Raw genomic sequence first — 26,568 nt, forward strand, 5'->3', positions numbered from 1 at the left:
CTAAACAGCAGAGACACCCAAGTTCTCTTTGTCATTTTGACTTTTGAGTCCCGAGACGTCACATTGTAAAGACTTGGCAATCCCAGAAAGTTTGCTCGAGTGGACATGAAGAAGAGGTTTATATCTGTAGGCAAGGTCAGAACCAGGGCCCAGGTATATAAACCTGTTGAGCAAAGAACATAGAACAAGGAACAATACAGCACAGTACAGGCCCCTCGGCCGTTGTGCCAGCCTTTTATCCTACTCTAAGATCAGACTAAACTACATACCCATCATTGTACTAACTTCCATGTGCCTATCCAAATGTTGCTTAAATGTCCCTAATGTATTTGACTCTACTATCAGTGCTGGCAGTGCATTCCTCGCACTTATCACTCTCAGCGTAAGGAACTGACCTCTGACATTTCTCCTAAACCTTCCTCCAATCACCTTAAAATTATGCCCCCTTGTGACAGACATTTCTGCCATGGGGAAAATCCACCCTATCTATGCCTCTCAACATCTTGTATACCTCTCTCAAGTCACATGTCATCCTTCCTCACTCCAATGAGAAAAGCCTGAGGTCCCTCAACTTTTCTTCATAAGAGATGCCCTCCAGTCCAGGCTGCATCGTACTAAATCTCCTCTGCAACCTCTCTAAAGCTTCCTTCCACATCTTTCCTATAATGAGACAACCAGAACTGAACGCAATATTCCAAGTGTGGTCCAACCAGGGTTCTACAGAGCTGCAGCATAATATACAGAGCAGTTGGAGATTCAGGAGAAGTGGCTCCTTTCAAAGGATGGTGAGAAAGTGGACTTCATTGCCTCAGAGAGTGGTTGAAGTTAATAACACAAAGCACATTAAGAAGAATCTGGAGGGAGTACAGGCTGGAAAGATAGATTGATAGGGTGAGAAGTAGAGAGGTGGGATCATAAATGTGGCACGGAAATGTTGGGAATGGAGGACAGAACTAGGCACAGTTACTGTACGTCAATAGTTATTATGTAAAGGAATATCAGCTGATACTTAGATTTAGGCTTACATTTCAAACCACATGCCTTACATCATGAGGAGGACTCAGTTGACCCTTTCCTTTAGAGGTTGATTGGTTTTCGTCCCCAGTGGTCAGTTTTCCCTGGTCTGATGAGGATGAGGAAAATGGTAGACCATCATGTGGTGGGGTCATAGATTTGGTACGAAGTTCTATTAAATCTGTTTGGTTAACAGACTTATGGATTAATCTGGCCTTTAACCTTCTCCTTCCTTTCTTGGCCTTCTTCCCAGTAGCTGAAGCTGTTTGGTTTACAGAGACATTGGGCATTCCTTTGAGTTTTTCTGTTTCCTCTTGGTCATTTCTATGGAGTGAAAATAAAGAAACAAAAGGCTATGATGCAAGAAATCAGGAATAAAAAAAGAGAAAGCTGAAAATCCTCAGCAGATCTGGCACTAACAGTGACCCCTGATCTCCCAGCTTCTCTGTTGCTGTCCTGTCTGTTCAGATGATATAAGTGTCAATTATGTATTCCTCTTATTCTCAAAACAGGATTTCCTCCTCCCCTAGTTAACTGTCTTCTTGTATATTTTTTAAGGCAGGGATAGAGGAATGCTTGATCAGTAGGGGAACCAAGGGCTATGGGGAAAATACAGGAAAGTTGTGAGGATCATTGGACCAGCCATAGTCCTACTGAATGGTAGAGGAGGCTTGAGCAGCCTGAACAGTCTACTTCTGTTCCATTCTATTTCATGCCTCTTCCTCACCCCTTCCTTCCTCCATTCAAAGTCATCACACAGTTCCCTTTGTAGCCCATGTTTCCACCAGCCTGTTTATTCAAACATCTTCCCCAATTTCCATCATGTTCACCATGATGCCACCTGCAAACACATCTTCCCCACACCTCCCTGCCCTGTGATCATTCCAGAGGGACTACCCTCTCTGTGGCACCTCAGTTCATTCCTCGATCATCCTCAATGGATATGCAGTGTGCTTTGTAATTGTAATCGGGGAAAGTTTCATCCAACCTGAGATGGGAACCAGAGATAAGATTAGAAAGGAAAATAAGGAACACAAAATAAGAAGAGATCGATCGTACTGATGAGGTATAAGGTAGAGTCAGAGTAGTAGATGTGATCAGGTGTAAAGCAGGGTTACTGTGCATGTATGTGTGTGTGTAATGTGGCACATCAGAAGGTGTGGATAGCCATATGGAAATCTGATATTGTGGCTTTAATAGGCTACTGGCTCAAGGAAGGGCAAGAATGTATTCCTTGACACAAGGTATTCAAGAAAAATAGGGAAGGAAAGAATGGAGGATATAATTAATGATGGAAAATATCACAGTGCTCAAGAGAAAATGTCCTGAAGATGTCAAGGACAGAATCTATTTGATTAAAGATAAGGAACAATCAAGAAAACCACTGGGTGTAATTTTCAGGCCATCTTCAGGTAGCTTTGAGGAGGTGGGGAAGCTGCAGAAGAATTTGGACGGGTTAGGAGAGTAGCAAAGAAGTGGCGGATGGAGTGCAACATGGGAAAGTGTGAAGTCATGCACCTTGGTAGGAAGTATAGATGTTAGGACTATTTTCTAAATGGGGAGGAAGTTCAGAAATCTGAAGTGCAAAGAAACTTGGGAGTTTTAGTCTAGGGTTCTCTCAAGGTAAACTTGCAGGTTCAGTCAGTAGTTAGGAAGGCAAATCCAATGATGGCATTTATTTCGAGGAGACATGAATATATAGGCAGGGATGTACTTCTGTGGCTCAATAAGGCTCTAGTCAGCCCACATTTAGAGTATAGTACACAGTTTGGGCCCCATATCTCAGGAGGGATGTACTGGCCCTGGAGCGTGTTCAGAGGAGATTCATGAGAATGCTTCTAGAAATGAACAGCTTAATATATGAGGAACATTTGAGGACTCTAAATCTATATTTGATGGAGTTTAGAAGGATGGGGGGGAGGAGGAGGGGGGGCAGGGATCGAATTGAAACCTTCAGAATACTGAGTGGCCTGGACAGAGTGGATGCTGGGAAGATGTTTCCATTGGTAGGAGATACTAGGATCAAAGGGCACAGCCTTAGAGTAAAGGGAAGACGTTTTAGGGAGATAAAGAGAAAGTTCTTCAGCCAGAGGGTGGTAAATCAATGGAATTCACTGCAACAGAAGGCTGTGGAGACCACATCATTGAGGATGTTTAAGATGGGTTATGGGGAGAAAGCGGGAGAATGGGGTTGAGAAACTTATCAGCCATGATTGAATAGCGGAACAGACTCGATGGGTTGAATGGCTTAATTTCTGCTCCTTTGTCTTATGGTCTTATAGTTCCTGGGGAAGATACAGAAAAACATTTGCAAGGAAAATATAGAGAGGTGCAAGAATTAAAATTATGGGGACCTTTAATTTTATTTAATTTTCATTCATTCATGGGATGTGGGTATCGCTGGCTGAGCCAGCATTTATTGCTCACCTCTTGTTGCCCTTGAGAAGGTGGTGGTGAGCTGCCTTCTTGAACTGCTGCAATTTTTTTTGGTGTTGATAAACCCACAATGGTGTTAAGGAGGGAGTTCCTGGCTTTTGACCCAGTGATCCTGAAGTAATGGCAATATATTTCCAAATCAGGATGCTAAATGGAGTAAAGTTACAGTTGGTGATGCTTCCATGTACCTTTTTCTGTTGTCCTTCTAGATGGTCATGGTCTTGAGTTAGGAACGTGCTGTCTAAGGAACCTTTGTGTCTTTCTACAGTTCATCTTACAGATGGTACAAACTGCTGATGCTGAGCATTGATGGTGGAGGGAATGGATGTTTGTGGATGTGGTGTGAATCAAATGGGCTGCTTTGTCATGGATGGTGTCAAGTTTCTTCAGTGTTGTTGGAGCTATACTCATCCAGGCAAGTGGGGAGTATTGTCACACGCCTGCCTTTTAGACAGTGGAGAATCAAGTGGTGAATTACTCACTGCAGGATTCCTAGCCTCTGACCTACTCCTGCAGTCACATTACTTATATGACAAGTACAATTCAGTTCATAGTCAATGGTAAGTCTTAGAATATTGACAGTAGGGGTTTCAGCAACTGTAAAGATAGACTGGAATCGCCTGACTGTAAAGGGTAGAGTAGGGGCAAGACATTCTAAACATCTCAAAAAGGCAACATAATAACTGCATCGATGATCTTTCAGCAAAGCTAGTTAAAAAATCAATGCTGGTCCCAAGGCACCGGGGACAAATACTCTGTAATGTTCCAATTGTCGACATGTGATATGTTATGTTTACACAAAAGGGTCGATGAAACTTTGGCTTAATATCTTCTTTGAAAGAAAGCAGCTCTGGACCTGCATGCCTTCCCTCAGCACTGACATTGGGAATTTAGCCGACATTATGTATTCCATCCTCTGGTTTGGGGTCAAACCCATGACCACGTGACTGTCTACAGTTTAGTGACGTGGCTTGAAGCATACATTCATCTCCTCAGCAATTGCCAATGGGACTGCGTTCAATTCTAAAAAACGAGGACCCAGAATAGATTTGTGAGATCCAGGGTTCAGAGATGGATCAGTAGCATTTGTTTTAAAAATGGGATATGATGAACCTACCAAGGTTGATATTTATTACTCATCTCTAAGTGCCTTTGAATTGAGAGTCTCTCTAACCCATTTGTAAGGACATTTAAGAATCAAACAGATCATTGTGGGTCTGGAGTCACATGTAAGCCAGACCAGGTAAGGATGGCAGTTCCCTTTCCTAAAGGACTGAGGGATTCACGTGATTTTTACAACAATTGACAATGGTTGCAGGGTCATTACCCTTTTCCAAATTTCAAATATGACAATCTGTCCTGATGGGATTTGAACTCCAGAGTCTAAGGCTGTGAATTACTATCCCAATGACTTGTCATTGACCACCAAACTGTTTCAATAAAAATCTGCAGCACTTAAATCCCACTAGTGAACTGGCCAAATGCTAGTGCTGAATCTGCTGGATACCAGTTCGTTGGGCAAACAGAGCAAGGTCAAAGGTTTAGAGAGGCGATGGCCTATAATAAGACACAGTGACAGACTGTGACTATGAGCAGGGGTGTGCCTGAAGATGGCTAACCTTGGAAATTGATGGCAAAGACCACATGGCCATGTGCTTTCTCATATTATACCCACTAAGAGTGGGGTCACATATACCAAGGGTCAAAGGTCACCTATCCAGGTCATGATGAGTCGTTGACTGAGACTGTGTTCTGCTCTGTGGATAGGTCATGACATTTGACAGAACCAGCCTGTGACATGTCTGGTAAATGGAGAAGGTTGGAGGTTGATCAGTGAACGCTAACCAAGATGGGACCTGAGGTAAGCTGACAGTGAAGCAAATTGTGGCTCTGTCTCTCACTGAAATACAACTGTACTATTACAACATAATAGACTCACAGCACTTGTTCATGGCATGGAGAGGGTGCAGATTCCGTGAACAAAACAGGAACATCCTGTGGGAACACAGAGAAGTTAAAGCAGTCAGATTCCACAAACGTCAGAACGGAATATTTTGGAACCAGGTCAGGAAATTAGCTATCAAGTCCAGAATCTGTGAAAATTGAAAATCTCGCAGTAAGAACCCTTCATGATGTGAGTCTGCAGTGAGATGTCTGATGGTTCCTGCAGGGATTGTCAATCTAAAGGGTGGGATACACAACATAACAAAGGAGGAATTTATTTCCAAAATGGGTGTTTGAGAATTTGGGCACAATTTAAAAACCACCGTTGTCAGTAAAAATCATCATTAATAAGGAAATGTGGCATCAAAACCCAGCTGGGTTTACTTGTAACTTGACCAATCCCTCACCAGTATAATCAATGCTTAACTAGCAAGTCACTTGGTTGTTAGAATAACTAAGGAGGGGCAGTGCTGTTCTTCTGACAGTGCAGCAGGAGCTTTACTCTGTATATAATCCTGTGATGTAGCTATCCTGGGAGTGTTTGATGGTATAGTGTTGGAGATTCTCTCTGTACCTAACCTTGTGCTATAATTGCTGTAAAGATGGTCCTTTATCTGACTCCTTGCTGTACCTTTTTTTTAATGGGGTGTGAGCACTGATGGCTAGGCTAGTATTTGCTGCCTATTTCTAATTACCTTTGAATTGAGTGGCTTGTTTGGCCATTTCAGAGAGCAATTAAAAACCAGCCATACTGGTGTGGTTCAGGAGTCTCATGTAGGCCATGCTGGTAAGAACAGTTGATTTTAATGATAAAGGACATTAGTGAACCAGATGTATTTTTACTACAATTGTCTTGTGGTCAGCATTAGAATAGCTTTTAATTCCTATAATTTCTATCTAAGTTTAGACACCACAAATTTATCCAATTTATCTTGACTTTTCACTGAGTCTTTTTTGCAAAATGTGTGTTGTTGAATGATCCACCCAGCAGTACAGTTTAAAGCAGCACTGCCTTACACGATTAGATACTCTACAGTATAGAAACAGGCCCTTTGGCCCAACTCGACCCTCCGAGGAGTAACCCACCCAGACACATTCCCCTTCCTTATATATATACCTCTGACTAATGCACCTAACACTACAGGCAATTTAGCATGGCCAATTCACCTGGCTTACACATCTTGGGATTGTGGGAGGAAACCCACGCAGACACATGGAGAATATGCAAACTCCACACAGACAGTCACCCAAGGCTGGAGTCAAACCTGGGTCCCTGGAGCTGTGAGACAGCAGTGCTAAGCACTGAGCCACCTGCTAAGCTGAAACAATGAAGAGCCACCTGGATTACTTCTCTCTGTCTCATACTCACTTATTTTTGTAACACAACCTCACAGCACTAGGAACCCAGGTTAGACTCCACCCTCAGGTGACTGTGTGGAGTGGCACATTCTCCCTGTGTCTTCATAGGTGTCCTCTGGGTGCTCCAGTTTCCTCCCACAGTCTAAGGTTATGTCGGTTAGGTTGATTGGCCATGCTAAATTGTCCATCATGTCAAGGGATGTGCAGGCTGGGTGAATTAGCTATGGGAAATACAGGATACAGGACAGAGTGGGTCTGAGTGGGATGCTTTTTGAAGAGTCAGTGTGAACTTCATGGACTAAATGACCTGCTTCCACACTGTAGGGATTCTAAAATTCTATGATTCCATGTCATCTTTGAATTCCTCTTCAGTGATCTTCAACTTCCTTGAATGACCTATTGAAAACCTTGCAAACTGCCCACCCCTACTTCTCAGTAGAATTGCAAGTAACTAATATTTTCGAACAGCCAACTAATAACAACCCCATGGAACTGAGTGTGTCCTGGATGCTATATTCTTACAGAAGGCTGGTTTCTGTATCATAAAGAATTCCTACATAAAGAAACATTCATGTCACAGACAATATACAGGCAGCTTGCCCGAAACATCGATTCTCCTGCTCCTTGGATGCTGCCTGACCTGCCGCGCTTTTCCAGCAACACATTTTCAGCTCTGATCTCCAGCATCTGCAGTCCTCACTTTCTCCCAGATTCAACCTCCACCTGCATTGCTCCCATTTCCAACTATTTTGTTCAACTTTAAGCCATGACACAATGATAAATTGGGTGAAAGTGACACAGCTGAGTATTTCCTCATCCGCAGTTTTGGATATCTGGAAATTTTTGACATCCTGTTCAGGTATAGAATATTACCTGAGGGAATCTGCGAATAGCTGAGTCTGCAGGCAGTGTGCTCAGAGATCCGTCACGCGCAGCTTGGACAATGATATCCAGTTGACTGCAGATGTGGTAAAAGTCAGCAGATGGCACATAATATCCAACATTCTGCTGGATAGCTACATTCCTGAAATAAAAGAGATTTGGAAAAGGATTAAATCTCTTGGTAATTTAAGAACTATACAAGGAGCTGGGATGTGCATTTGCTTAATGACATAAAAGAGTCATCCACAACTTGTATTTATATAGTGTCATCACATAATAATATATCAAAAGGTGGGCCACAGGTGTATTTCTGACACCGAGCCTCTGTGATATGAATGACTAAGAGCTTGGACATCTAATTAGGTTACAGAGTCATAGAGTCATCGAGATGTACAGCATGGAAACAGGCTTTTTGGTCCAACTCGTCCATGCCGACCAGATTTCCTGAACTAATCTAGTCACATTTACCAGCACTTGGCCCATATCCCTCCAAATCCTTCCTATTCATACACCCATCCAGATGCCTTTTAAATGCTGTAATTGCCCAACTACCACCACTTCTCTGGCAGCTCTGCATGAAAAGGTGGTCCCTTAGGTCTCTTTTATATCTTTCCCGTCTCGACCTTAACCTGTGCCCTTCAGTTCTCGACTCCCCCACCCCCAGGAAAAAGACTTTATCTTTTTAACTTATCTATGCTCCTCATGATTTTATCAAACTCTGTAAGGTCACTCCTCAGCCTCCAAAACGTCCCAGACTATTCAGCCTCACCCTACAACTCAAATCCTCCAACTCTGGCAACATCCTTGTAAATCTTTTCTGAACCCTTTCAAGTTTCACAACATCCTTCCAATAGGAAGGAGACCAGAATTGCACACAATATTCCAAAAGTGGCCTAACCAATGTCCTGTACAGCCACAACATAAACTCTCAACTCCTGTACTCAATGCTCTGACCAAAAAAGGAAAGAATACCAATGCCTTCTTCACTATCCTATCTACCTGCGAATCTACTTTCAAGGAACTATGAACCAAGGTTTCTTTGTTCAGCTACACTCCCTAGGACCTTACCATTAATGTATAAGTCCTGCTGAGATTTGCTTTCCAAAATGCAGCACCTCACATTTATCTAAATTAAACTCCATCTACCACTTCACAGCCCATTGGTCCAACTGATCAAGATCCCATTGTACTCTGAACGAACCTTTTTTGTTGTCCACTACACCTCCAATTTTGGTGTCATCTGTAAACTTACTAACTTTACCTACAATGTTCATATCCTAATCATTTGTATAAATGATGAAAAGTAGTGGACTCAGCACCGATCCTTGGGGCATACCACTGGCCACAGGCCTCCAGTCTGAAAAGCAACCCTCCACCACCACCCTATGTCTTCAACCTTTAAGCCAGTTCTGTATCCAAATGGGTAGTTCTCCCTGTATTCCATGAGATCTAACCTTGCTGACCAGCCTCCCATGAGGAACCTAGTCGAATGCCTTTCTGATGTCCATATAGATCAAGTCTACCGCTCTGCCCTTTGTTACTTCTTCAAAAAATTCAAATCAAATTCGTGAGACATGAGTTTCTACGTACAAAGCTATGTCGACTATCCCCGTCAATCCTTGCCTTTCCAAGTACATGTACATCCTGTCCCTCAGATTTCCTTCCAACAACTTGCCTACCACCGATGTCAGGCCCACTGATCTATAGTTCCCTAGCTTGTCCTTATCACCTTTCTTAAATAGTGGCACCAATGACTTGCCATAGGAGAAAGAGAGAAAGATGGAGAGAGGATATTTCAGAGTCTGCATTCCCAATGTAATGATGGAAATTGAGGATTGAGCAAGAGGCCAGAATAACAGGAGTGCAGATATCATCGAGGGTTGTGGGGCTAGAAGACATTACAGGGATCAAGGTGGCATAATGAAGAGATTTCAGCACCAAGATGAGAAAGATAAGCTTGCAGCCTTGTCAGACTGAGAACCAATGTGGGTCAGTGAGCAGAGTAAAGATGATGTGCATTAACAGAAAAGATCAACCTGGTGTTGTAGATCATCATGGGTTCATGCATATTAGTGAACTAACTTAGCCTTTCATCATAATCTGACAGCTCGATTGTCATTTTTACTGATCACATTTCCTTCTTTCCAATTTGTTTGAAAAAAAAATCTAAATTCAGATGGCATCTTGTGTGTTCTTTGAACTCACATTCTGCAGATTACTAACCCAGTACTACTGCCAACTGTGGGCTAGATGTCAGGGACAGTGCTATTGGAGACTATTGAGTGAGGAGACAGGCCGAGCCTCACAGTTGGGGGTGAGAGAGGGTGGGAACAATCAGGAGAAACATTCTCAACCAGCTGTTACATGTTTCCTAGCAACCGACTCAGAGTGTCATGGGCAGATGCTAGGCGACAGGTTGTTAGTTACCCAGGGAACCAGGGTGGGCAGTAGATGACTGGTGTGGAGGAGAGAGAGAGAGAGAGAGAGAGAGGAATTGTCTTCTGAAAAACAAAGTTGAGTTGAACTCCCAGTCTGGAAATTGACATCTGAACTAAACTGAGGCTTGAGGCTTTCCACTCAGTGACCCAGGTTTTTCCCAGTACCACAGGTGTGGCTTTAGTGGGGAGTACTCTGACCATCTGGGGAGTATTCTGGAGTTGGTCCTGGCACAAAACGCTGGTCCAGGAGAGAACGTGCCTGTGATTGGGGGAGCAATGAGCAGGGTAGGAAAGAAGAAAAGGGCAGAAAAATGAATGAGCTGTGAGCAAAGCCATGGCTGGGGTGAACAGAGACTGGGGTATCTGAGAGTGAGGTGGAGGGGGAAGGGGTTATCTGAGAGTGAGGTGGTGGGGGAAAGTGGTATCTGAGAGTGAGGTGGTTGGGGGTAGGGGGTAACTGATAGTGATGTGGCAGGGAAGGTGGTATCTGAGAGTAAGGTGACAGGAGAGAGGGTATATGAGAGTATAGTGGTAGGGGGAAGGGAATAACCAAGAGTGAGGTGGTGGGGAAGGGGATAACCGAGAGTGAGGTGGTGGGGAAAGGAATATCTGAGAGTGAGGCGGTGGGGGATATTTGAGTGAGGTGACGGGGTATGGGGGTAATTGAGAATGAGGTGGTATGGAGAGGGGTGTATCTGAGTGAAGTGGTAAGGGAAGGGGGTATCTGAGAGTGAGGTGGTGGGGGAAGAGGGTAACTGAGAGTGAGATGGTGGGGAAGGGGTAACTGAGAGTGAGGTGGTGGGGAAGGAGATATCTGAGAGTGAGGTGGAGCAGGAGGGGGTATCTGAGAGTGAGGTGGTGTGGGGTATTTGAGAGAGAGGTGGTAGGATAAGTGGGTATCTGAGAGTGAGGTGGTAGGAAAGGGGGTAACCAAGAGTGAGTGGTAGGGAAGGGGGTATCTGAAAGTGAGGTGGCGAGGGAGGGAGTATCTGAGAGTGAGGTAATGGGGGAAGGGGGTTTCTGAGAGTAAGGTGGTGGGGGAGGGGGTATCTGAGCGTGAAGTGGTGGAGGAAAGGGGGTATCTGAGAGTGAGGTGGTAGGGGGAAGGGGGTAACTGAGAGTGAATGGCAGGGAAAGGGGTATTGGAGAGTGAGGTGGTGTGGGAAGGGAGTATCTGTGAGCGAGGTGGCAGGGGAAGGGGGTAACCAAGAGTGAGGTGGCGGGGAAGGGGGTACCTGAGAGTGAGGTGACAGAGAAGGGGGTATTTGAGAGTGAGGTGGTAGGGGGAAGGCTGTAACCGAGAGTGAGTGGCAAGGAAGGGGTTATCTGAGAGTGAGCTGTTAAGGGGAGGGGTGTATCTGAGAGTAAGGTGGTAAGGGAAGTGGTATGTTACAGGGGCTGGAAAGGAATCTACAAGTGGGAAGGGGGAGGATGATGAAAACGAGATGCAAAACTTTTAAACTGATTAATGTCGGAACACTCAGCTAACTCGGGACAGGATAAAATGAAATTATTGAGGTAATGAATTCCTGCAAATGAATATGCAATTTCTTGCTGAAGGCTGCACATGTTTAGGAGATGCTATATGAGGAAAATGAACACTGTGTCATTTGTTAAATTTAAGCTTGAGGTTGAGATGTGAATTGCAGTAAAAAGTATAACAACTACCTGGTTCCAGCTTTGTGTATAAAATATAAACACATTATCCATGACCAATCACACTAAAATTCTAGATCAGTGGTGCTGGAAGAGCACAGCAGTTCAATGCACTTTGGATGCTGCCTGAACTGCTGTGCTCTTCCAGCACCACTGATCCAGAATCTGGTTTCCAGCATCTGCAGTCATTGTTTTTACCTCAATCGCACTAAAAGCTGGCCTGTAGGTGCAGCAAGCAATTGAAAAAACAACCGATGTGTTGGCATTCACTTCAAGACGATTAGTGTACAGAAGTAAGGATGGCTTACTGCAGTTGTACAGAACTATGAAAACTCACCTGAAAGATAATGTAAGTTTGTTTTCTTTATCTGAGGAGGGATAAACTTGCCATAGAAGGAAACCATAAGATCATTTAAATATGGGAACAGAATTAGGCCATTTGGCTCATTGAGGGTGCTCCACTACTCAACCATGGCTGATATGTTTTTCAGCCCTATTCTTTTTCCCATAATCCTTGATCCCCTTGCTCATCAATAACCTATCTGTCTTAAATCCACTCAATACCTTGGCCTCCACAGCTCTCTGTTGCAATGAGTTCCACAGATTTACTACCCTCCGGCTGGAGAAATTCCGCCTCATTTCAGTCCTAAAGGGTCATCCCTTCTGTCTGAGGCTGTGCACTTGGCTCCTAGTCTCTTTTACTGTTGGAACTATCTTCCTAATGACTATCTCAGTATCCTGTAAGTTTCAATGATGTCTCCCCACCTCAACTCCATCAAGTGCAGACTCAGAGTCCTCAAGTACTCCTCATATCTAAAGCCTTACATTCCTGGCATCATTTTTGTGAACATCATCTGAACTCTCTCCAGAGCCAGCACATTAGCAATCGAGGCTAAGCAATCTAAGCCCTGGGATGGCAGGATTATTTTATGAGGTGAGATTGAGGAAATTGGCTCTATCTTTGTGGAAGTTTAAATGAATGAGAAGTGATTTCACTGATTCTTACAAATGTCCTACAGGCCATGACAAGGTGGATACAGATAAGATGGTTTCTCTGATTGGTGATTCTAGAACCAGAGAACACAACCTCAGGATAAGGGACGGCCATTCAAGTTTGAGATGAGAAGACATTTCTTCAATCAGATGGTGATGAGAATCTTTGAAGATTTTCATCAATAATTGAGTATTACTAAGTGTCTGGAGACAAATGACACCAATCAATACTGGAAAAATGCAGAAAAGTGGTGCTGAGGAGGTGATTAACCATGATATAATCTTAGAATTTTGGTGTAGAGAAGGAGGCCATTCAACCCATCATGTCTGCACCGGCTCTTGAAAAAGCTACCCAGCTAGTTCCATTTCCAACTCGATCTCCATAGCCCTCAGCATTCATCACTTTGAACCATATAACCACTTCTCACTTGAAACCTCAAATGGAATCTGCCTCCACTACTCTCCCAGGCAGCCCATTTACATCCTAACAACTTTTGCAATTCTCCATTCTGCCAGAAACAATCCTGTGTTCAGAGAGACATGGAAAATTTTGGCTCTGCAATTTATAGTCATAGAGCTGTGCAGCATGGAACCAGACCCTTCAGTCCAACTCATCCATGCCAACCAGGTATCCTAAACTAATCTAGTCTCATTTACCAGCATTTGGCCCTTTCCCCTCTAAACCATTCCTATTCACATACCCATCCAGATGTCTTTTAAGTAGTGATTTTCCACTTCCTCTGGTAAATCATTTCACACATACATTACCTTCCATGTGAAAAAGGTACTCCTTAGATCCCTTTTAAATCTTGCCGCTCTCACCCTAAACTTTTCCCCTTTAGTTTTGGACTCCCCCAGCCCCCAGAAAAAGACTTTGATTATTTATCATATCCATTCCCCTCATGATTTTATAAACCTCTATAAAGTCACCCCTCAGCCTCCAATTTTCCAGAGAAAATGGCCCCAGCCTATTCGGCATCTCCCTATAGCTCAAACCCTCTAACCCTGGCAACATCCTTGTAAATCTTTTCTGAATTCTTTCAAGTTTAACTCCATCTTTCCTTTAGCAAGGAACCCAGAATTTAGTGCAGTTTTCCAAAAGTGACCGAACCAATGTCCTGTACAGCCACAACCTGACCTCCTAACTCCTATACTCCTGACTAATACTGGCAAGCGTAGCAAGCACCTTCTTCATGACCCCATTTACCTGTGACTCCACTTTCAAGGAACAATGAACCCACACTCCAAGGCCTCTTTTTCGGCAAAACTCCCCAGGACCTTTCCAATAACTGTATTAATCGTATCTTGATTTGCCTGCCAAAAGAAAGCACCTCACATTTCTCTAGATAAAATTCCATCTGCCATTCCTCGACCCATTGACCCAACTGATCAAGGTCCAGTTGCACCCTGAGGTACTGTACCCTTCTTAGTTGTCCTCCAGTTTTGGTGTCATCTGTAAATTTACTAACCATACCTCCTATATTCACATCCAAAACATTCATATAGATGACAAAAAGCCAGTGGACTCAGCATCAAACCCTGTAGCACAGCATTGGTCAGACAACATAAGAACGTAGGCCTTCAGTCCAAAACGCACCCACCTTCTGTCTCTACCTTCTCGCCAATTTTGTATCAAAATGGCTAGCACTCCCTGGATTCCATGTGCTCTAACCTTGTTAGCCAGTATACCATGTGGAACCTTGTTGAATGTCTTACTGAACTCTATTTAGACAACGTCCACTGCTCTGCCTCCATCAAAATTCTTTGTCACTTCTTCAAAAACCTCAATCAAGTTAATGAGACATGATTTCCAGTGCACAAAGCCATGTTGACTCTCCCTAATAAGGCCTTGCCTTTCCAAATACATGTAAATCCTGTCCCTCAGGATTCCCTTCAGCTTGCCCACTACTGATGTCAGACTCTTCAGTCTATAGTTCCCTGGCTTTTCTTTACCACCTTTCTCAAATAGTGGCACCATGTTAGTCAACATCCAAGCTTCTGACACCTCATCCATGGCTACCGATGACACAATATCTCAGCAAGGAGCCCAGCAATCACTTCCCTAGCTTCCCACAATGTTTTAGGGTACACCTGATCTGACCCTAGGAATTTATTCAGCTTTATGCATTTTAAGATATCCAGCACCTCCCCCCTTTTTAAGGTAACACTATATATTTTCCCAAGCTCTCTAACTTTTATGTCCTTCTCCACAGTAAACACTGATGCAAAATACTTGTTTAGTATCTCACCCATCTCCTGCAGTCCCATCACAGGCTGCCTTGCTGATCTTTAAGGGGTCCTATTCTCTCCCTTGTTACTCTTTTGCCCAAAATGTATTTGTAGAAGCTATTTGGATTCTCGTTAACCCTATTTGCCAAACCTACCTCAGGTCCTGTTTTTGCCCTTCTGATTTCCCTCTTAAGTATACTCCTTTTATACTCTTCTAGGGATTCACTCGGTCCTTGCCGTCTATGCCTGACATATGATTCCTTTTTTTCTTGATGAGAGCCTCAATTTCTTAATCATCTAGCATTTCCTATGCCTACCAGTCTTCATCCTCACTGTACATATTGTCTCAGGACTCTTATATCATTTTTGAAGGCTTCCCACTTTTCCGCTGTCCCCTTACCTGCAAATATCCACCCCCAGAAACATTTATAAAGTTCTTGCTGTATACCGTCAAAATTGGTCTTCCTCCAATTTAGAACTCTGATTTTTAGATCAGGTACATTCTTTTTCATAACTATTTTAAAACTAATAGAATAATGATCACCTACCCAAAAGTGCTCCCCATTATCATCTCAGTCACCTGCTCTGACTTATTTCCCCAGAGTAGGTCAGGTTTTGCTTATTCTCCAGTAGGTACATCCACTTACTGAATAAGAAAATTTTCTTGTACACACTTAACAAATTCATCTCCATCCAATCCCTGAACAATAACTTCCTCTTGCTCCACTTCCCTCTCTCAGAAATGTAGAATATGAGGAGAACTCAACAGACTGAATGGCCTACTCCAGTTCCTGTGACTCTTATTCCATAACCACACCATTCTGTGGGACGGTATTGGATTTTTGTGTGTAGAAGTGAGTCAGTTACATTGAAAAAACAATTGCCTATCGTATTGTCAATTTAAATACTACAGTGTCTAAGAAAACAATAGTTCTATTTGAGTGCTTGCAGCTTTAGGTTTAATGTAGAGTTGATAGCTATTGAAGATATTGATTAATTCACCTGGTTCTGATTCTTTCTGTGTCTAAATACCACATATGTCAACACAAAATCAGAAGGTCAGGTCACTATGTGGCTGGATCACCTATTAAGTGAATTGTTGAGAATGACTGAAACAAAACCTTAAGAAAGTAAAACAAAAGCCCTTCAGAAAATCTTAGCAAATGCCCTTGAAAAGAAATTGGTTTGTGTCTGAGTAAAGAAATGTCTTCTCATCTTAGTCCTTCACCCTATCCTGAGACTGTGGCCCTGTCACCTCAACTCTCCAGGCAGGGAAAACAGTCTCTTGGCTTAGTACTGCCATCATCTATATGAAACAATGTATGCAGAATATTTTCAGTCTTTGCTTCTTACTGTAATTCAGTTTTCAAACTTGTGAGGAACATTGTGGTGAGTTGTTGCTGCCTCAGAATTTCACACTGGGACTTGTGTAAATCTTTCTCTGTTTGGAGTAATTGTTGCTTTAGAGACCTCAACTCTTCCTTCAGGTCCTGGGTTTCCAGATGAGAAAGAGACTTTGCAAAAACCTTCTCTTTCAAACGCAGCTTTTTAATCTCCTCCTCTTGTACCTGTCGATAAAACAAATTCTGTTGGACTCAAAGTTAAGACTACTCCTGTAATTTAGTTCCCCTGCTTTTTCCTCTTCCACTCTCTTCTTTCATTCCTCCCTCAGATGTTGACTTTTTTTAGGATTCGATATCATGGGGATTTAGGTAAAGCCCAAATTTCAGCTTCTCCCTATTTTTAGATCATGTAAGCATCCTGGGAGTTATACAGCCACTGACCTGGAGTTTTGGCTGGGACACCTGCTTGATTATAATGGGGGAAATTCCTTGCCAAATGAAGAGTGGTAGGTAGCTTTCAAAGCTTGAGGGCCAATAAGAGTCTTCCCAGTCTGAAAACAGTAGCATACTGCAATAAAGGGGAAATGACTGGGCCATCTTTTCAATAAATTTATTTTTAAGTATCAAATAAAAAAGCAAAAATGCAGGCCAACACTGTAGGGATGGAAAGAAATACTCCTGCGAGGAAAATATAAATGGAGAGGGAGGGTCTGAGCAAAGGGAACTTTATAAAGTTAAACAGAAAGAACAAGTCAATACACAGTTTACTCAATTAATTTTGAGAAAGATTCACCAAGGTGTGAAAGGAAAAGACAAAGCATACAAATGTAACAGCACATCATCAAACAGGCTCAGATTAAAAACAAATAGTAAAAAGACATAAGGCTGTAACACCTTTAGAAAACTGGCCATTTGGTCCCTCAATACTGCTCTGCTATTCAACAGCACCATGGATGATCTAACATTCCTCGCGTCCACTTTCCTGCCCTTTCCCATAACCCTTGATTCCCCTACTCATCAAGGGTCTACGCTTCTCAGCCTGAAATACACAGAACTCTTCCCCCATAACTCTCTCACAAACTTCTGACAGAAAAAAATCCTCTTCATCTCATTCTTGAATTGATGCCCCTTTAGTAAAAAGTGAGGTCTGCAGATGCTGGAGATCAGAGCTGAAAATGTGTTGCTGGTTAAAGCGCAGCAGGTCAGGCAGCATCCAAGGAATAGGAAATTTGACGTTTCGGGCCAGAGCCCTTCATCAAGAATGAGGAGAGGGTGCCAGGCAGGCTAAGATAAAAGGTAGGGAGGAGGGACTTGGGGGAGGGGCGATGGAGATGTGATAGGTGGAAGGAGGTCAAGGTGAGGGTGATAGACTGGAGTGGGATGGGTACGGAGAGGTCAGGAAGAGGATTGCAGGTTAGGTGGGCGGTGCTGAGTTCAAGGGAATCGACTGAGACAAGGTGGGGGGAGGGGAAATGAGGAAACTGGAGAAATCTGAGTTCATCCCTTGTGGTTGGAGGGCTCCCAGGCGGAAGATGAGGCGCTCTTCCTCCAACCGTTGTGTTGTTATGTTCTGGCGATGGAGGAGTCCAAGGACCTGCATGTCTTCGGTGGAGTGGGAGGGAGAGTTAAAGTGTTGAGCCATGGGGTGGTTGGGTTGGTTGGTCCGGGCGTCCCAGAGCTGTTCCCTGAAGCGTTCTGCAAGTAGGCGGCCCGTCTCCCCAATATAGAGGAGGCCACGTTGGGTGCAGCGGATGCAATAGATGATGTGTGTGGAGGTGCAGGTGAATTTGTGGCGGATATGGAAGGATCCCTTGGGGCCTTGGAGAGAAGTAAGGGAGGAGGTGTGGGCGCAAGTTTTGCATTTCCTGCGGTTGCAGGGGAAGGTGCCGGGAGTGGAGGTTGGGTTGGTGGGGAGTGTGGACCTGACAAGGGATGCCCCTTTATTCTGATACTATGGTCCTAGACTGTCCCATGAGGGGCAACATCCTCTCAGTATTTACCTTGTCAAGCTCCTTAAGAATCCTATATGTTTCAATGAGATCACCTCTCATTCTTCTAAAACCCAGTGAGTAGATTTCCAACCAGTTTAATCCTTGCACATAAGACAATCCCTCCATACTACAGATCATCTGAGTGAACCTTCTCTGAACAGCTCCAATGAAATGATAGCTTGCATAAATTACATAATTGAAGACTTTTTATCTGAATGCACATAACATTCGGATGAACATTCAAACTAGCTTGTCAGGGCAATGGGAAGCTGAGGGGCTAACCCAAATTGGAAGGAATTAAAATGGTAATAGAAAATTGAAAAGCTGCTAAGAAAACTAGAAGACAGAAGAACCAAAGACAAGCATCAAGTTTGCTTCGAAAGTGGAATAATGTCGAAAAGACAGAGTTAAGGGCACTCTACCTTAAGGCACACAACATTCACAATAAGTAGATGATCGACAGGCACAAACATGAGTTTGATCAAATTTCCATTACAGAAACATGGCTGCACAGTGACCAGGACAGGGAACTAAATATTCAAGAATATTTGACGTTTAGGAAGAACAGACAAAAAGAAAAAGGAGGTGAAGTTACACTGACAAGAAGGGATTGGATTGGTACATTAGGAAGGGAGGGTCTCAGATCAAAAGAATAACATGTGGAACCTGTTTGAGTCAAGCTAAGAGACAGCAAGGGACAGCAGGCATTGGTTAGAGTTATTTATAGGTCACAAAATAGTAGTGCTTGTGTGGGACTTGGCTTTAATCAGAAAATGAGGGAAGCTTGTAGTTTGGGTCATACAGTTATCATGGGTGATTTATGAGTATAGACTGAATAAATCAGTTGAGCGCTAAAACGTTCACACCTCTCCACTCCACAGGTGAAATCAGCTCAGTCCGCACAGGCAAAGTGAGTAAGCCAGAATCCTCATGCAGTGCATGGGTCAGAGCCATGATGGTACCATCAATGCCAACCCAACCTGTTACTCCAAAAATCTACTGACCTTCAGCTTCTTGATCAGCTTCTCTTTAAGTTCCATCCATTGAACCTTTTGATCCGCAGTCTCTTCTTTCAACACCCGCTCCCTGTTACAAAGTGAATAAATCAGGAATATTTACTGAGACATTTCCATAGCATCAGAGATATAACAGCACAGGAAATGACCATTCGGCCCATTGTTCCTTTTTGAGAGACTGACACAACTTATCCCAATCCCCCAACCTCTCTCACTAAACTTCTTCACATTTTATCTCTTGCAAATATTTATTCAATTAAAACCCTTTTGAAAGTTATTATCGGATCTGCTGCAGTCCAGACCATAACAGCATATAATTGGAAAAACATTCAACTCACCTCCCATCTGATCCCTGTGTCAATCAAACCTTAAATCTGTGTCATCTGTTTACCAACACTCTTGCCAGTGGAAATGGTTTCTCCTTACTTTCCCACATCAAAACCATCTCCTGATTTGATTTTGATTTTGATTTTGATTTGATTTATTGTTGTCACATGTATCTAAGTACAGTGAAAAGTTTTGTTTTGTGAGCAGTACAGACAAATCATAGCCAACAAGGACATTTTGACCAACTCTGCTAAACTTGGTGCTTTGCTGGAAGGAGAACAAGGTGAAAGTGAGTCCTGCAGATTAGAGTCGAGAGTATGATGCTGAAAAAGCACAGCAGATCAGGCAGCATCCAAGGAGTAGGAAGATCAACGTTTCGGGCAAAAGCCCTTCATCAAGAATGACGCTGGGACCCTCGGGGGTGGAGAGATAAATGGGAGAGGGGTGGGGCTGAGGAGAAGGTAACTGAGAGTGCATTGGGTAGATGAGGTGGGAGTTAAGCTGATAGGTTAGGGAGGAGGGTGGAATGGATAGGTGGGAAGGAAGATGGAACAAATGGGGGACAGGTCTGAGGTCGGTGCTAAGCTGGAAGGTTGGAACTGGGATAAGGTGGAGGGAGGGGAAATGAGGAAACTGGTGAAGTCCACATTGATGCCCTGGGGTTGAAGTGTTCCAAGGCGGAAGATGAGGCATTCTTCCTCCAGGCGTCGGGTGGTAAGAAAACAACGATGGAGGAGGCCCAGGATCTGCATGTCCTCGGCAGTTAAAGTATTTGGCCATGGGGTGGTGGGGTTGGTTGGTGCAAGTGTCCTAGAGATGTTTTCTGAAGCGTTCTGCGAGTAGGCATCCTGTCTCCCCAGTGTAGAGAAGACCACATCGGGAGCAACGCATATAGTAAATGGCATATGTGGAAGTACAGGTAAAACTGATGAATGAGGAAGGCTCCTTTGGAGCCTCGGATGGAGGTGAGGGGGGAGATGTGGGTGCAGGTTTTGCAATTCCTGTGATGGCATGGGAAGGTGCCGGGAGGGGAGGGTGGGTTATTGGGGGGGCATGGACCTGACGAGGTAGTCGCAGAGGGAACAGTCTTTACGAAAATTGGATAGGGGTGGGGAAGGAAATATATCCTTGGTGGTGGGATCTGATTGTAGGTGGCAGAAATGGCGGAGGATGATGTGATGTAACCGGAGGTTGGTGGGGTGGAAGGTGAGGACCACAGGGGGTCTGTCCTTGTTGTGGTTGGAGGGGGTAGGGTTTGAGAGAGGAGGTGCGGGGAGTGGATGAGATGTGTTGGAGGGCATCATCAACGTGGGAGGGGAAATTGCAGTCTTTGAAGAAGGAGGCCATCTGGTGTGTTCTGTGGTGGAACTGGTCCTTCTGGGAGCAGATACGGAGTAGGCGGAGGAATTGGGAATAAGGGATAGTACTTCTGCAGGAGGCAGGGTAGGAGGAGGTGTAATCCAGGTAGCTGTGGGAGTCGGTGTGTTTGTAGAAGATGTCAGTGTTAAGTCGGTCACTGTTGATGGAGATGGAGAGGTCCAGGAAGGAGAGAGAGGTGTCAGAGATGGTTCGGATGAATTTAAGGTCTGGGTGGAATGTGTTGGTAAATTTGATGAACTGTTCAACCTCCTCGCGGGAGCACGAGATGGCGCCGATGCAGTCATCAATGTAGCGGAGGAAAAGGTGAGGAGTGGTGTCAGTGTAACTATAGAAGATAGACTGTTTCACGTAGACAACAAAGAAACAGGCATTGCTGGGGCCCATGCAGGTGCCCATGACTACCCGTTTTCTCTGGAAGAAATGGGAGGATTCGAAGGGGAAGTTATTGAGGGTGAGGATCAGTTCAGCCAAACGAATGAGAGTGTCAGTGGAAGGGGACTGGTGGGGACATCGGGAGAGGAAGAAATGGAGGGCTTGGAGGCCCTGGTCATGGCGGATGGAGGTGTAGAGGGACTGGATGTCCATGGTGAAGATGAGGCTGAGAGACTAAGTGTCAGTTCCATTTTCCAAATGAACCATACTGTCAGAGGGTAGATCTTATAATTTTTGGTCACAATTGCAGTTTATTATACAAGTCTTGGCTAATACCTGATTACCTATCCTCCACACCCAAAGTTCATATCATCCCTACAGTATGGAAACAGGCCCTTCAGCTCTGGAAGGCCACACTGACCATCTGAAGGGTAACCCACTAAACCCATTCCCTTATCCTACTACCCTACATTTACCCCTGGCTAATACATCTAATCTATGCAAACCCTGAACACTGTGGGCAATTTTACCTTGGGAAATTCACCTAACCTACACATCTGAAGGGTGGCATATTGGCTCAGTGGTTAGAACTGCTGTCTCACAGTACCAGGGACCTGGGTTTGATTCCTGCTTTGGGTGACCGTCTGTCTGGAGGTTGCACATTTGCCCCATATCTGCATGGGTTTACTCCAGCTGCACTGGTTTCCTCCCACAATCCAAATGATGTGCAGGTCAGGTGAATTGCCTATAATGTTAGGTGTATTAGTCTGGGGTAAATATAGGTAGGGGAATGAGTCTGGGTGGGTTGCTCTTCGGAGCGTTGATGCGAACTGAGTCATAGAGATGAGCAGCACGGAAACAGACCCTTCAGTCCAACTTGTCCACGCCAACCAGATATCCCAACCCAATCTATCCCATTTGCCAGCACCTGGCCCATTTCCCTCTAAAGCCTTCCTATTCATATAGCAATCCAGATGCCTTTTAAAAGTTGCAATTGTACTAGCTTCCACCACTTCCTCTGGCAGCTCATTTCACACACGCACAACCTTTTGCGAGAAACAGTTGCACCTTAGGTCCCTTTTATATCCTTTCCCCTCTCATCGTAAACCTGTGCTCTCTAGTTCTGGACTCCCCCACCCCATGGGAAAGACTTTATCTATTTACTCTATTCATGCCCCTCATGATCTTATAAGCCTCTGTACGGTCACCCCTCAGTCTCCAACACTCCAGGGAAAACAGCCCCAGCTTATTCCACCTCTTCCTATAGCTCAAATCCTCCAACCCTGGCAACATTCTTGTTAATCTTTTCTGAATCTTTTCAAGTTTCACAACATCTTTCCGATAGGAAGGAGACCAGAACTGCACACAATATTCCAACAGTGGCCTAACCAATGTCCTATACAGCCATAACATGACCTCCCAATTCCTGTGCTCAATGCTCTGATCCCCCGAAAGGGCTGTTTCCATATTGTAGGGAATTTAATCTAATCTAATCTTTGGATTGTGGGAGGAAACTGGAACACCGGGAGGAAACCCACGCAGATACGGAGCGAATGTGCAAACTCCACACACACAGTCACCTGAGGCTGGAATCAAACCCAGGTCCCTGGCGCTGTGCAGCAACAGTGCTGCCCATGGTGGAACCTACTAATGGTGCATTTTTTATAAAAGGAGATGTGAACATTACAGACACAGCCAGCATTTATTGGCCATCTCTGATTGCCTTGGAACTGAGTGGCTTGCTAGACTTTTTAATAGGAACTGTTAAGAGGTAACCACATTGCTGTAGGTCTGGTGTCACAGGTAGGCCAGCACAGCTAAGGATGCAGAATTTCTTCCTTAAAGGGCATTATAGTGTCATAGATCAAGTCATACGGCACAGTAGCAGATCCTTTGGTCCAACTCGTCCATGCTGACCTGGTATAGCAAACTTATCAGGCAAATAGGACTAACCTGACCTACAAACCCCTGGACACTATTAGACAGTTTAGCATGGCCAATCCACCTAACATGCTCAACTTTGGACTGTTGATGGAAACCAGAACATGCAGGGGAAAGTCACACAGACACTGGGAGAGTGTGCAAACTCCATATAATCACTCAGGATGAGAATTGTGCCCAGGTCCTTGATGCTGTGAGGCACCACTGAGCCACCATCCCCCCATTAAAGAAATATTAGCCTAATGTGGGAAACCATTCCTCATAATTTCACCCCAGGTATTATTTTAGTGAATCTTCTCTGCACCCAAGGCGAGTATTTCCTTCCCAAAGGTTTGGTGCCCAGTACTGAATGCAATGACTTTAAATGCATCTAATCAGAGCTTCCTATGATTTTAACATGATTTCCAAACTCCTACCCTCTAGTCCCTCCATGCAGAAGGAAACTCAGATGGGGAAGCAGTTCCAATTACCATAAAGCACGGAGTTCAGTTTGGAGGTGAGGAAGGGAGGTTATTGGCTGGTGGTGGTACACAGTAGGTTAGAGGGAGCTGTCTGTGAAGGGGTCCATGGGCTAAACATGGATTTTCCATGAAGCATTTGACACCATGTTACATAGAACATAGAAAGGTACAGCACAGAACAGGCCCTTTGGCCCACGTGCATGGCCAGCAGTTGCTTAAATATCCCCAATGACTCTGCTTCCGCCACCATAGCTGGCAAAGCATTCCATGCATTCACAACTCTCTGCATAAAGAACCTACCTCTGATGTCTCCTTTATACTTTCCTCCTAATATCTTCAAACTATGACTTCTCATGCCAGTCAATCCTGCCCTGGGGAAAAGTCTCTGGCTATTGACTCTATCTATTCCTCTCATTATTTTGTACACCTCGATCAGGTCTCCTCTCTTCCTCCTTCTCTCCAGAGAGAAAAGTCCGTGCTTATTCAACCTTTCTTCATAAGGCAAGCCCTCCAGTCCAGGCAGTATCCTGGTAAACCTTCTATGCACCCTCTCCAAAGTCTCTGTATCTTTCCTATAGTAGGGCGACCAGAACTGGACAAAATATTCCAAGTGTGGTCTCAGCAGGGACTTGTGGAGCTGCAGCAAAACCTCGTGGCTCTTAAACTCGAACCCCCTGTTAATGAAAGCCAAAACACCATATGCTTTCTTAACAAACGTATCCACGTGGGTGGCAACTTTGAGGGATCTATGTACTTGCACACCCAGGTCCCTCTGTTCCTCTACGCTGCCAAGAATCCTATCTTTAATCCTATATTCAGCATTTGAGTTCGACTTTCCAAAATGCATCGCCTCGTATTTATCCAAGTTGAACTCCATCTGCCATTTCTCAGCCCAGCTCTGCATCCTCTGCATGTCACGCTGCAGCCTGCAAAAGCCCTCAATGCTATCAAAGGCACCTCCAACCTTTGTGTCATCTGAAAATTTACTAAGTCACCCCATAACCTCGTCATAAAAACAACAAAGAGCACAGGCCCAAGAGCAGATCCCTGTGGGACCCCACTCAACACTGACCTCCAGGTGGAATACTTTCCATCTACAACCACTCTCTGCCTTCTGTCAGCCAGCCAATTCTGAATCCAGATAGCTGAATCTCCCTGTATCCCACAGTTCCTGACTTTATGAATGAGCCTACCATGGGGAACCCTATCAAATGTCTTGCTGAAGCCCATATACACCACATCCACTGCTCAACCTGTCGTCAACTTGTCTTGACACCTCCTCGAAGAACTTAATAAGATTTGTGAGGCATGACCTGCCCCTCACAAAGCCATTAGGGGAAGAGGGAAATAAATGAATAACAGAAGGGCACTGGTTGGCATTGTGGATTCTTGGGGAGTGGAGGTGAAGGAATATGGGAGATGGCTGAGGATATCAGAAGGAGTTGGCAGTGCTAGGGGAGACAGAGTGGGTGGGTTAAAGGGAACTTGGGCAGACAAGCACGGGAGCTGACACTGGTGGCTGTGCCCCTTACCTTTCCAAAGCTTCAGACATGACTTTTTTTTTCTCCCGTTCCCACAGCTGGACAACGCTTAGTCTCCTCAGCCTGTCATGAGTAAGGGTATTCAGAACAAAAGGAGAGAAAATTACTGAGGAACTCAGAAATCAAAACTGGAAAATGTCCAGACAATGCAGTCAGTATCGTTCTATAACTTCTCAGCAATGCTCTAAGCTTTAAACAGATAGAGTTGGCAGCTTAAAGCACTGGAGAATTGGCAAGATATTCCAAATCTAGTGTGGGAAAGGTGGTCCAACTGTGCCACCCTTTCCTGGCCTGACTCACCAATATTGAGCCATTAATCCCTCAAAAATAGTCCCACTAGAAGGAATGTCTTTCCTGTACTTGATGCCAGACTCCTAAAGCATCTTGTGCAGTTGGAACTCAGTCAGGGAAGGATACTCATGGCAGAGCAATGGTCACACTCTGAGGATGTGTATAAGATTATAAGGAGCATGGATAGGGCAGATATATCCAGAGATATTTTCTCCCCCAGAGGATGGTGGGAGCTGGGAGCTCACTGCCTGAAAGGATGGTTGAGTCAGAAACACTCATAATGGTTAAGCAGTGTTCAGATATTCACTTGCATCGCTGTATCCTCCAGGGCTATGGGTTAAAATCTGGAAAATGTTTTTCAGTGTCATCAGATCTGAGGTGGCCAGCACAAACACGATGGGTCAATTGGCCTCTTTCTTTGTGTTAAATGTTATTGAGATCAAATATAGCCATGGATCATGAGAGCTCCTGCAGTAACTGGGCAAAATATAGAAATGTTCATTTAGAAAGACAATGAACACAGCTAGAGACTTCTTCCAGAACATACTGAGGTAAGGTTGAAGCACCGAGAGGGTAGATAAACCTCCAAACAACCCATCAACATGACTCTTTAAGCACCACATACCTTACGCTAGTGTATAGTCTGCAGATCTGTCCTGGATTGCCAGCCATCTCAGATTGCATTGAATGGGAGACAGAGCAAATCACCACTTCTGAGGGACTGCCCAAGAAGAGGACAATTGTGGCGTGGTTTATTGTATGGAGCCAATGTATGGGGCAGAGTGCTGGTGTGTGTGAGTGTCTGTGTCTGTGACTCACCGGGCAATCTCTTCATTTTTCTCTTTCATCTGAAGCTGCATTGTCCCCAGGACAGCTCGCATCACAGACAGGTCTTTACATTCAGCCTTCATCTTCATCAAGGACCTCTTCTCCTCCCAGATCATCTCTGGAAAA

General features: G+C 44.4%; 1 protein-coding gene across 1 annotated transcript; it reads right to left on the reverse strand.

Moving 5' to 3' along the window:
* Nucleotides 1–26,558, reverse strand: LOC132821706 (uncharacterized). Its single transcript, XM_060834413.1, has 8 exons — nucleotides 26,434–26,558; nucleotides 25,315–25,386; nucleotides 19,290–19,371; nucleotides 16,305–16,519; nucleotides 7,627–7,777; nucleotides 5,390–5,445; nucleotides 1,042–1,338; nucleotides 1–163 (listed from the first exon to the last, which is right to left on the reverse strand). The coding sequence occupies exons 1-8, from the start codon at nucleotides 26,556–26,558 to the stop codon at nucleotides 1–3; spliced, it is 1,161 nt and encodes a 386-aa protein (XP_060690396.1).
* Between the last annotated feature and the right edge of the window lie 10 nt (nucleotides 26,559–26,568).

Source organism: Hemiscyllium ocellatum, chromosome 13 (assembly GCF_020745735.1).
Source record: "Hemiscyllium ocellatum isolate sHemOce1 chromosome 13, sHemOce1.pat.X.cur, whole genome shotgun sequence".
Classification (NCBI taxonomy): domain Eukaryota; kingdom Metazoa; phylum Chordata; class Chondrichthyes; order Orectolobiformes; family Hemiscylliidae; genus Hemiscyllium; species Hemiscyllium ocellatum.

Bases quoted from the DNA above. Each gene is read 5' to 3' on its own strand.
- LOC132821706 (XM_060834413.1), bottom strand. From the start codon at position 26,558: ATGATCTGGGAGGAGAAGAGGTCCTTGATGAAGATGAAGGCTGAATGT. The intron at 25,387-26,433 runs GTGAGTCACAGA...TACTCATGACAG, and splicing joins AAAAATGAAGAGATTGCCCG to GCTGAGGAGACTAAGCGTTG. The intron at 16,520-19,289 runs GTCAGTAGATTT...TTTTATCGACAG, and splicing joins AGCTGATCAAGAAGCTGAAG to GTACAAGAGGAGGAGATTAA.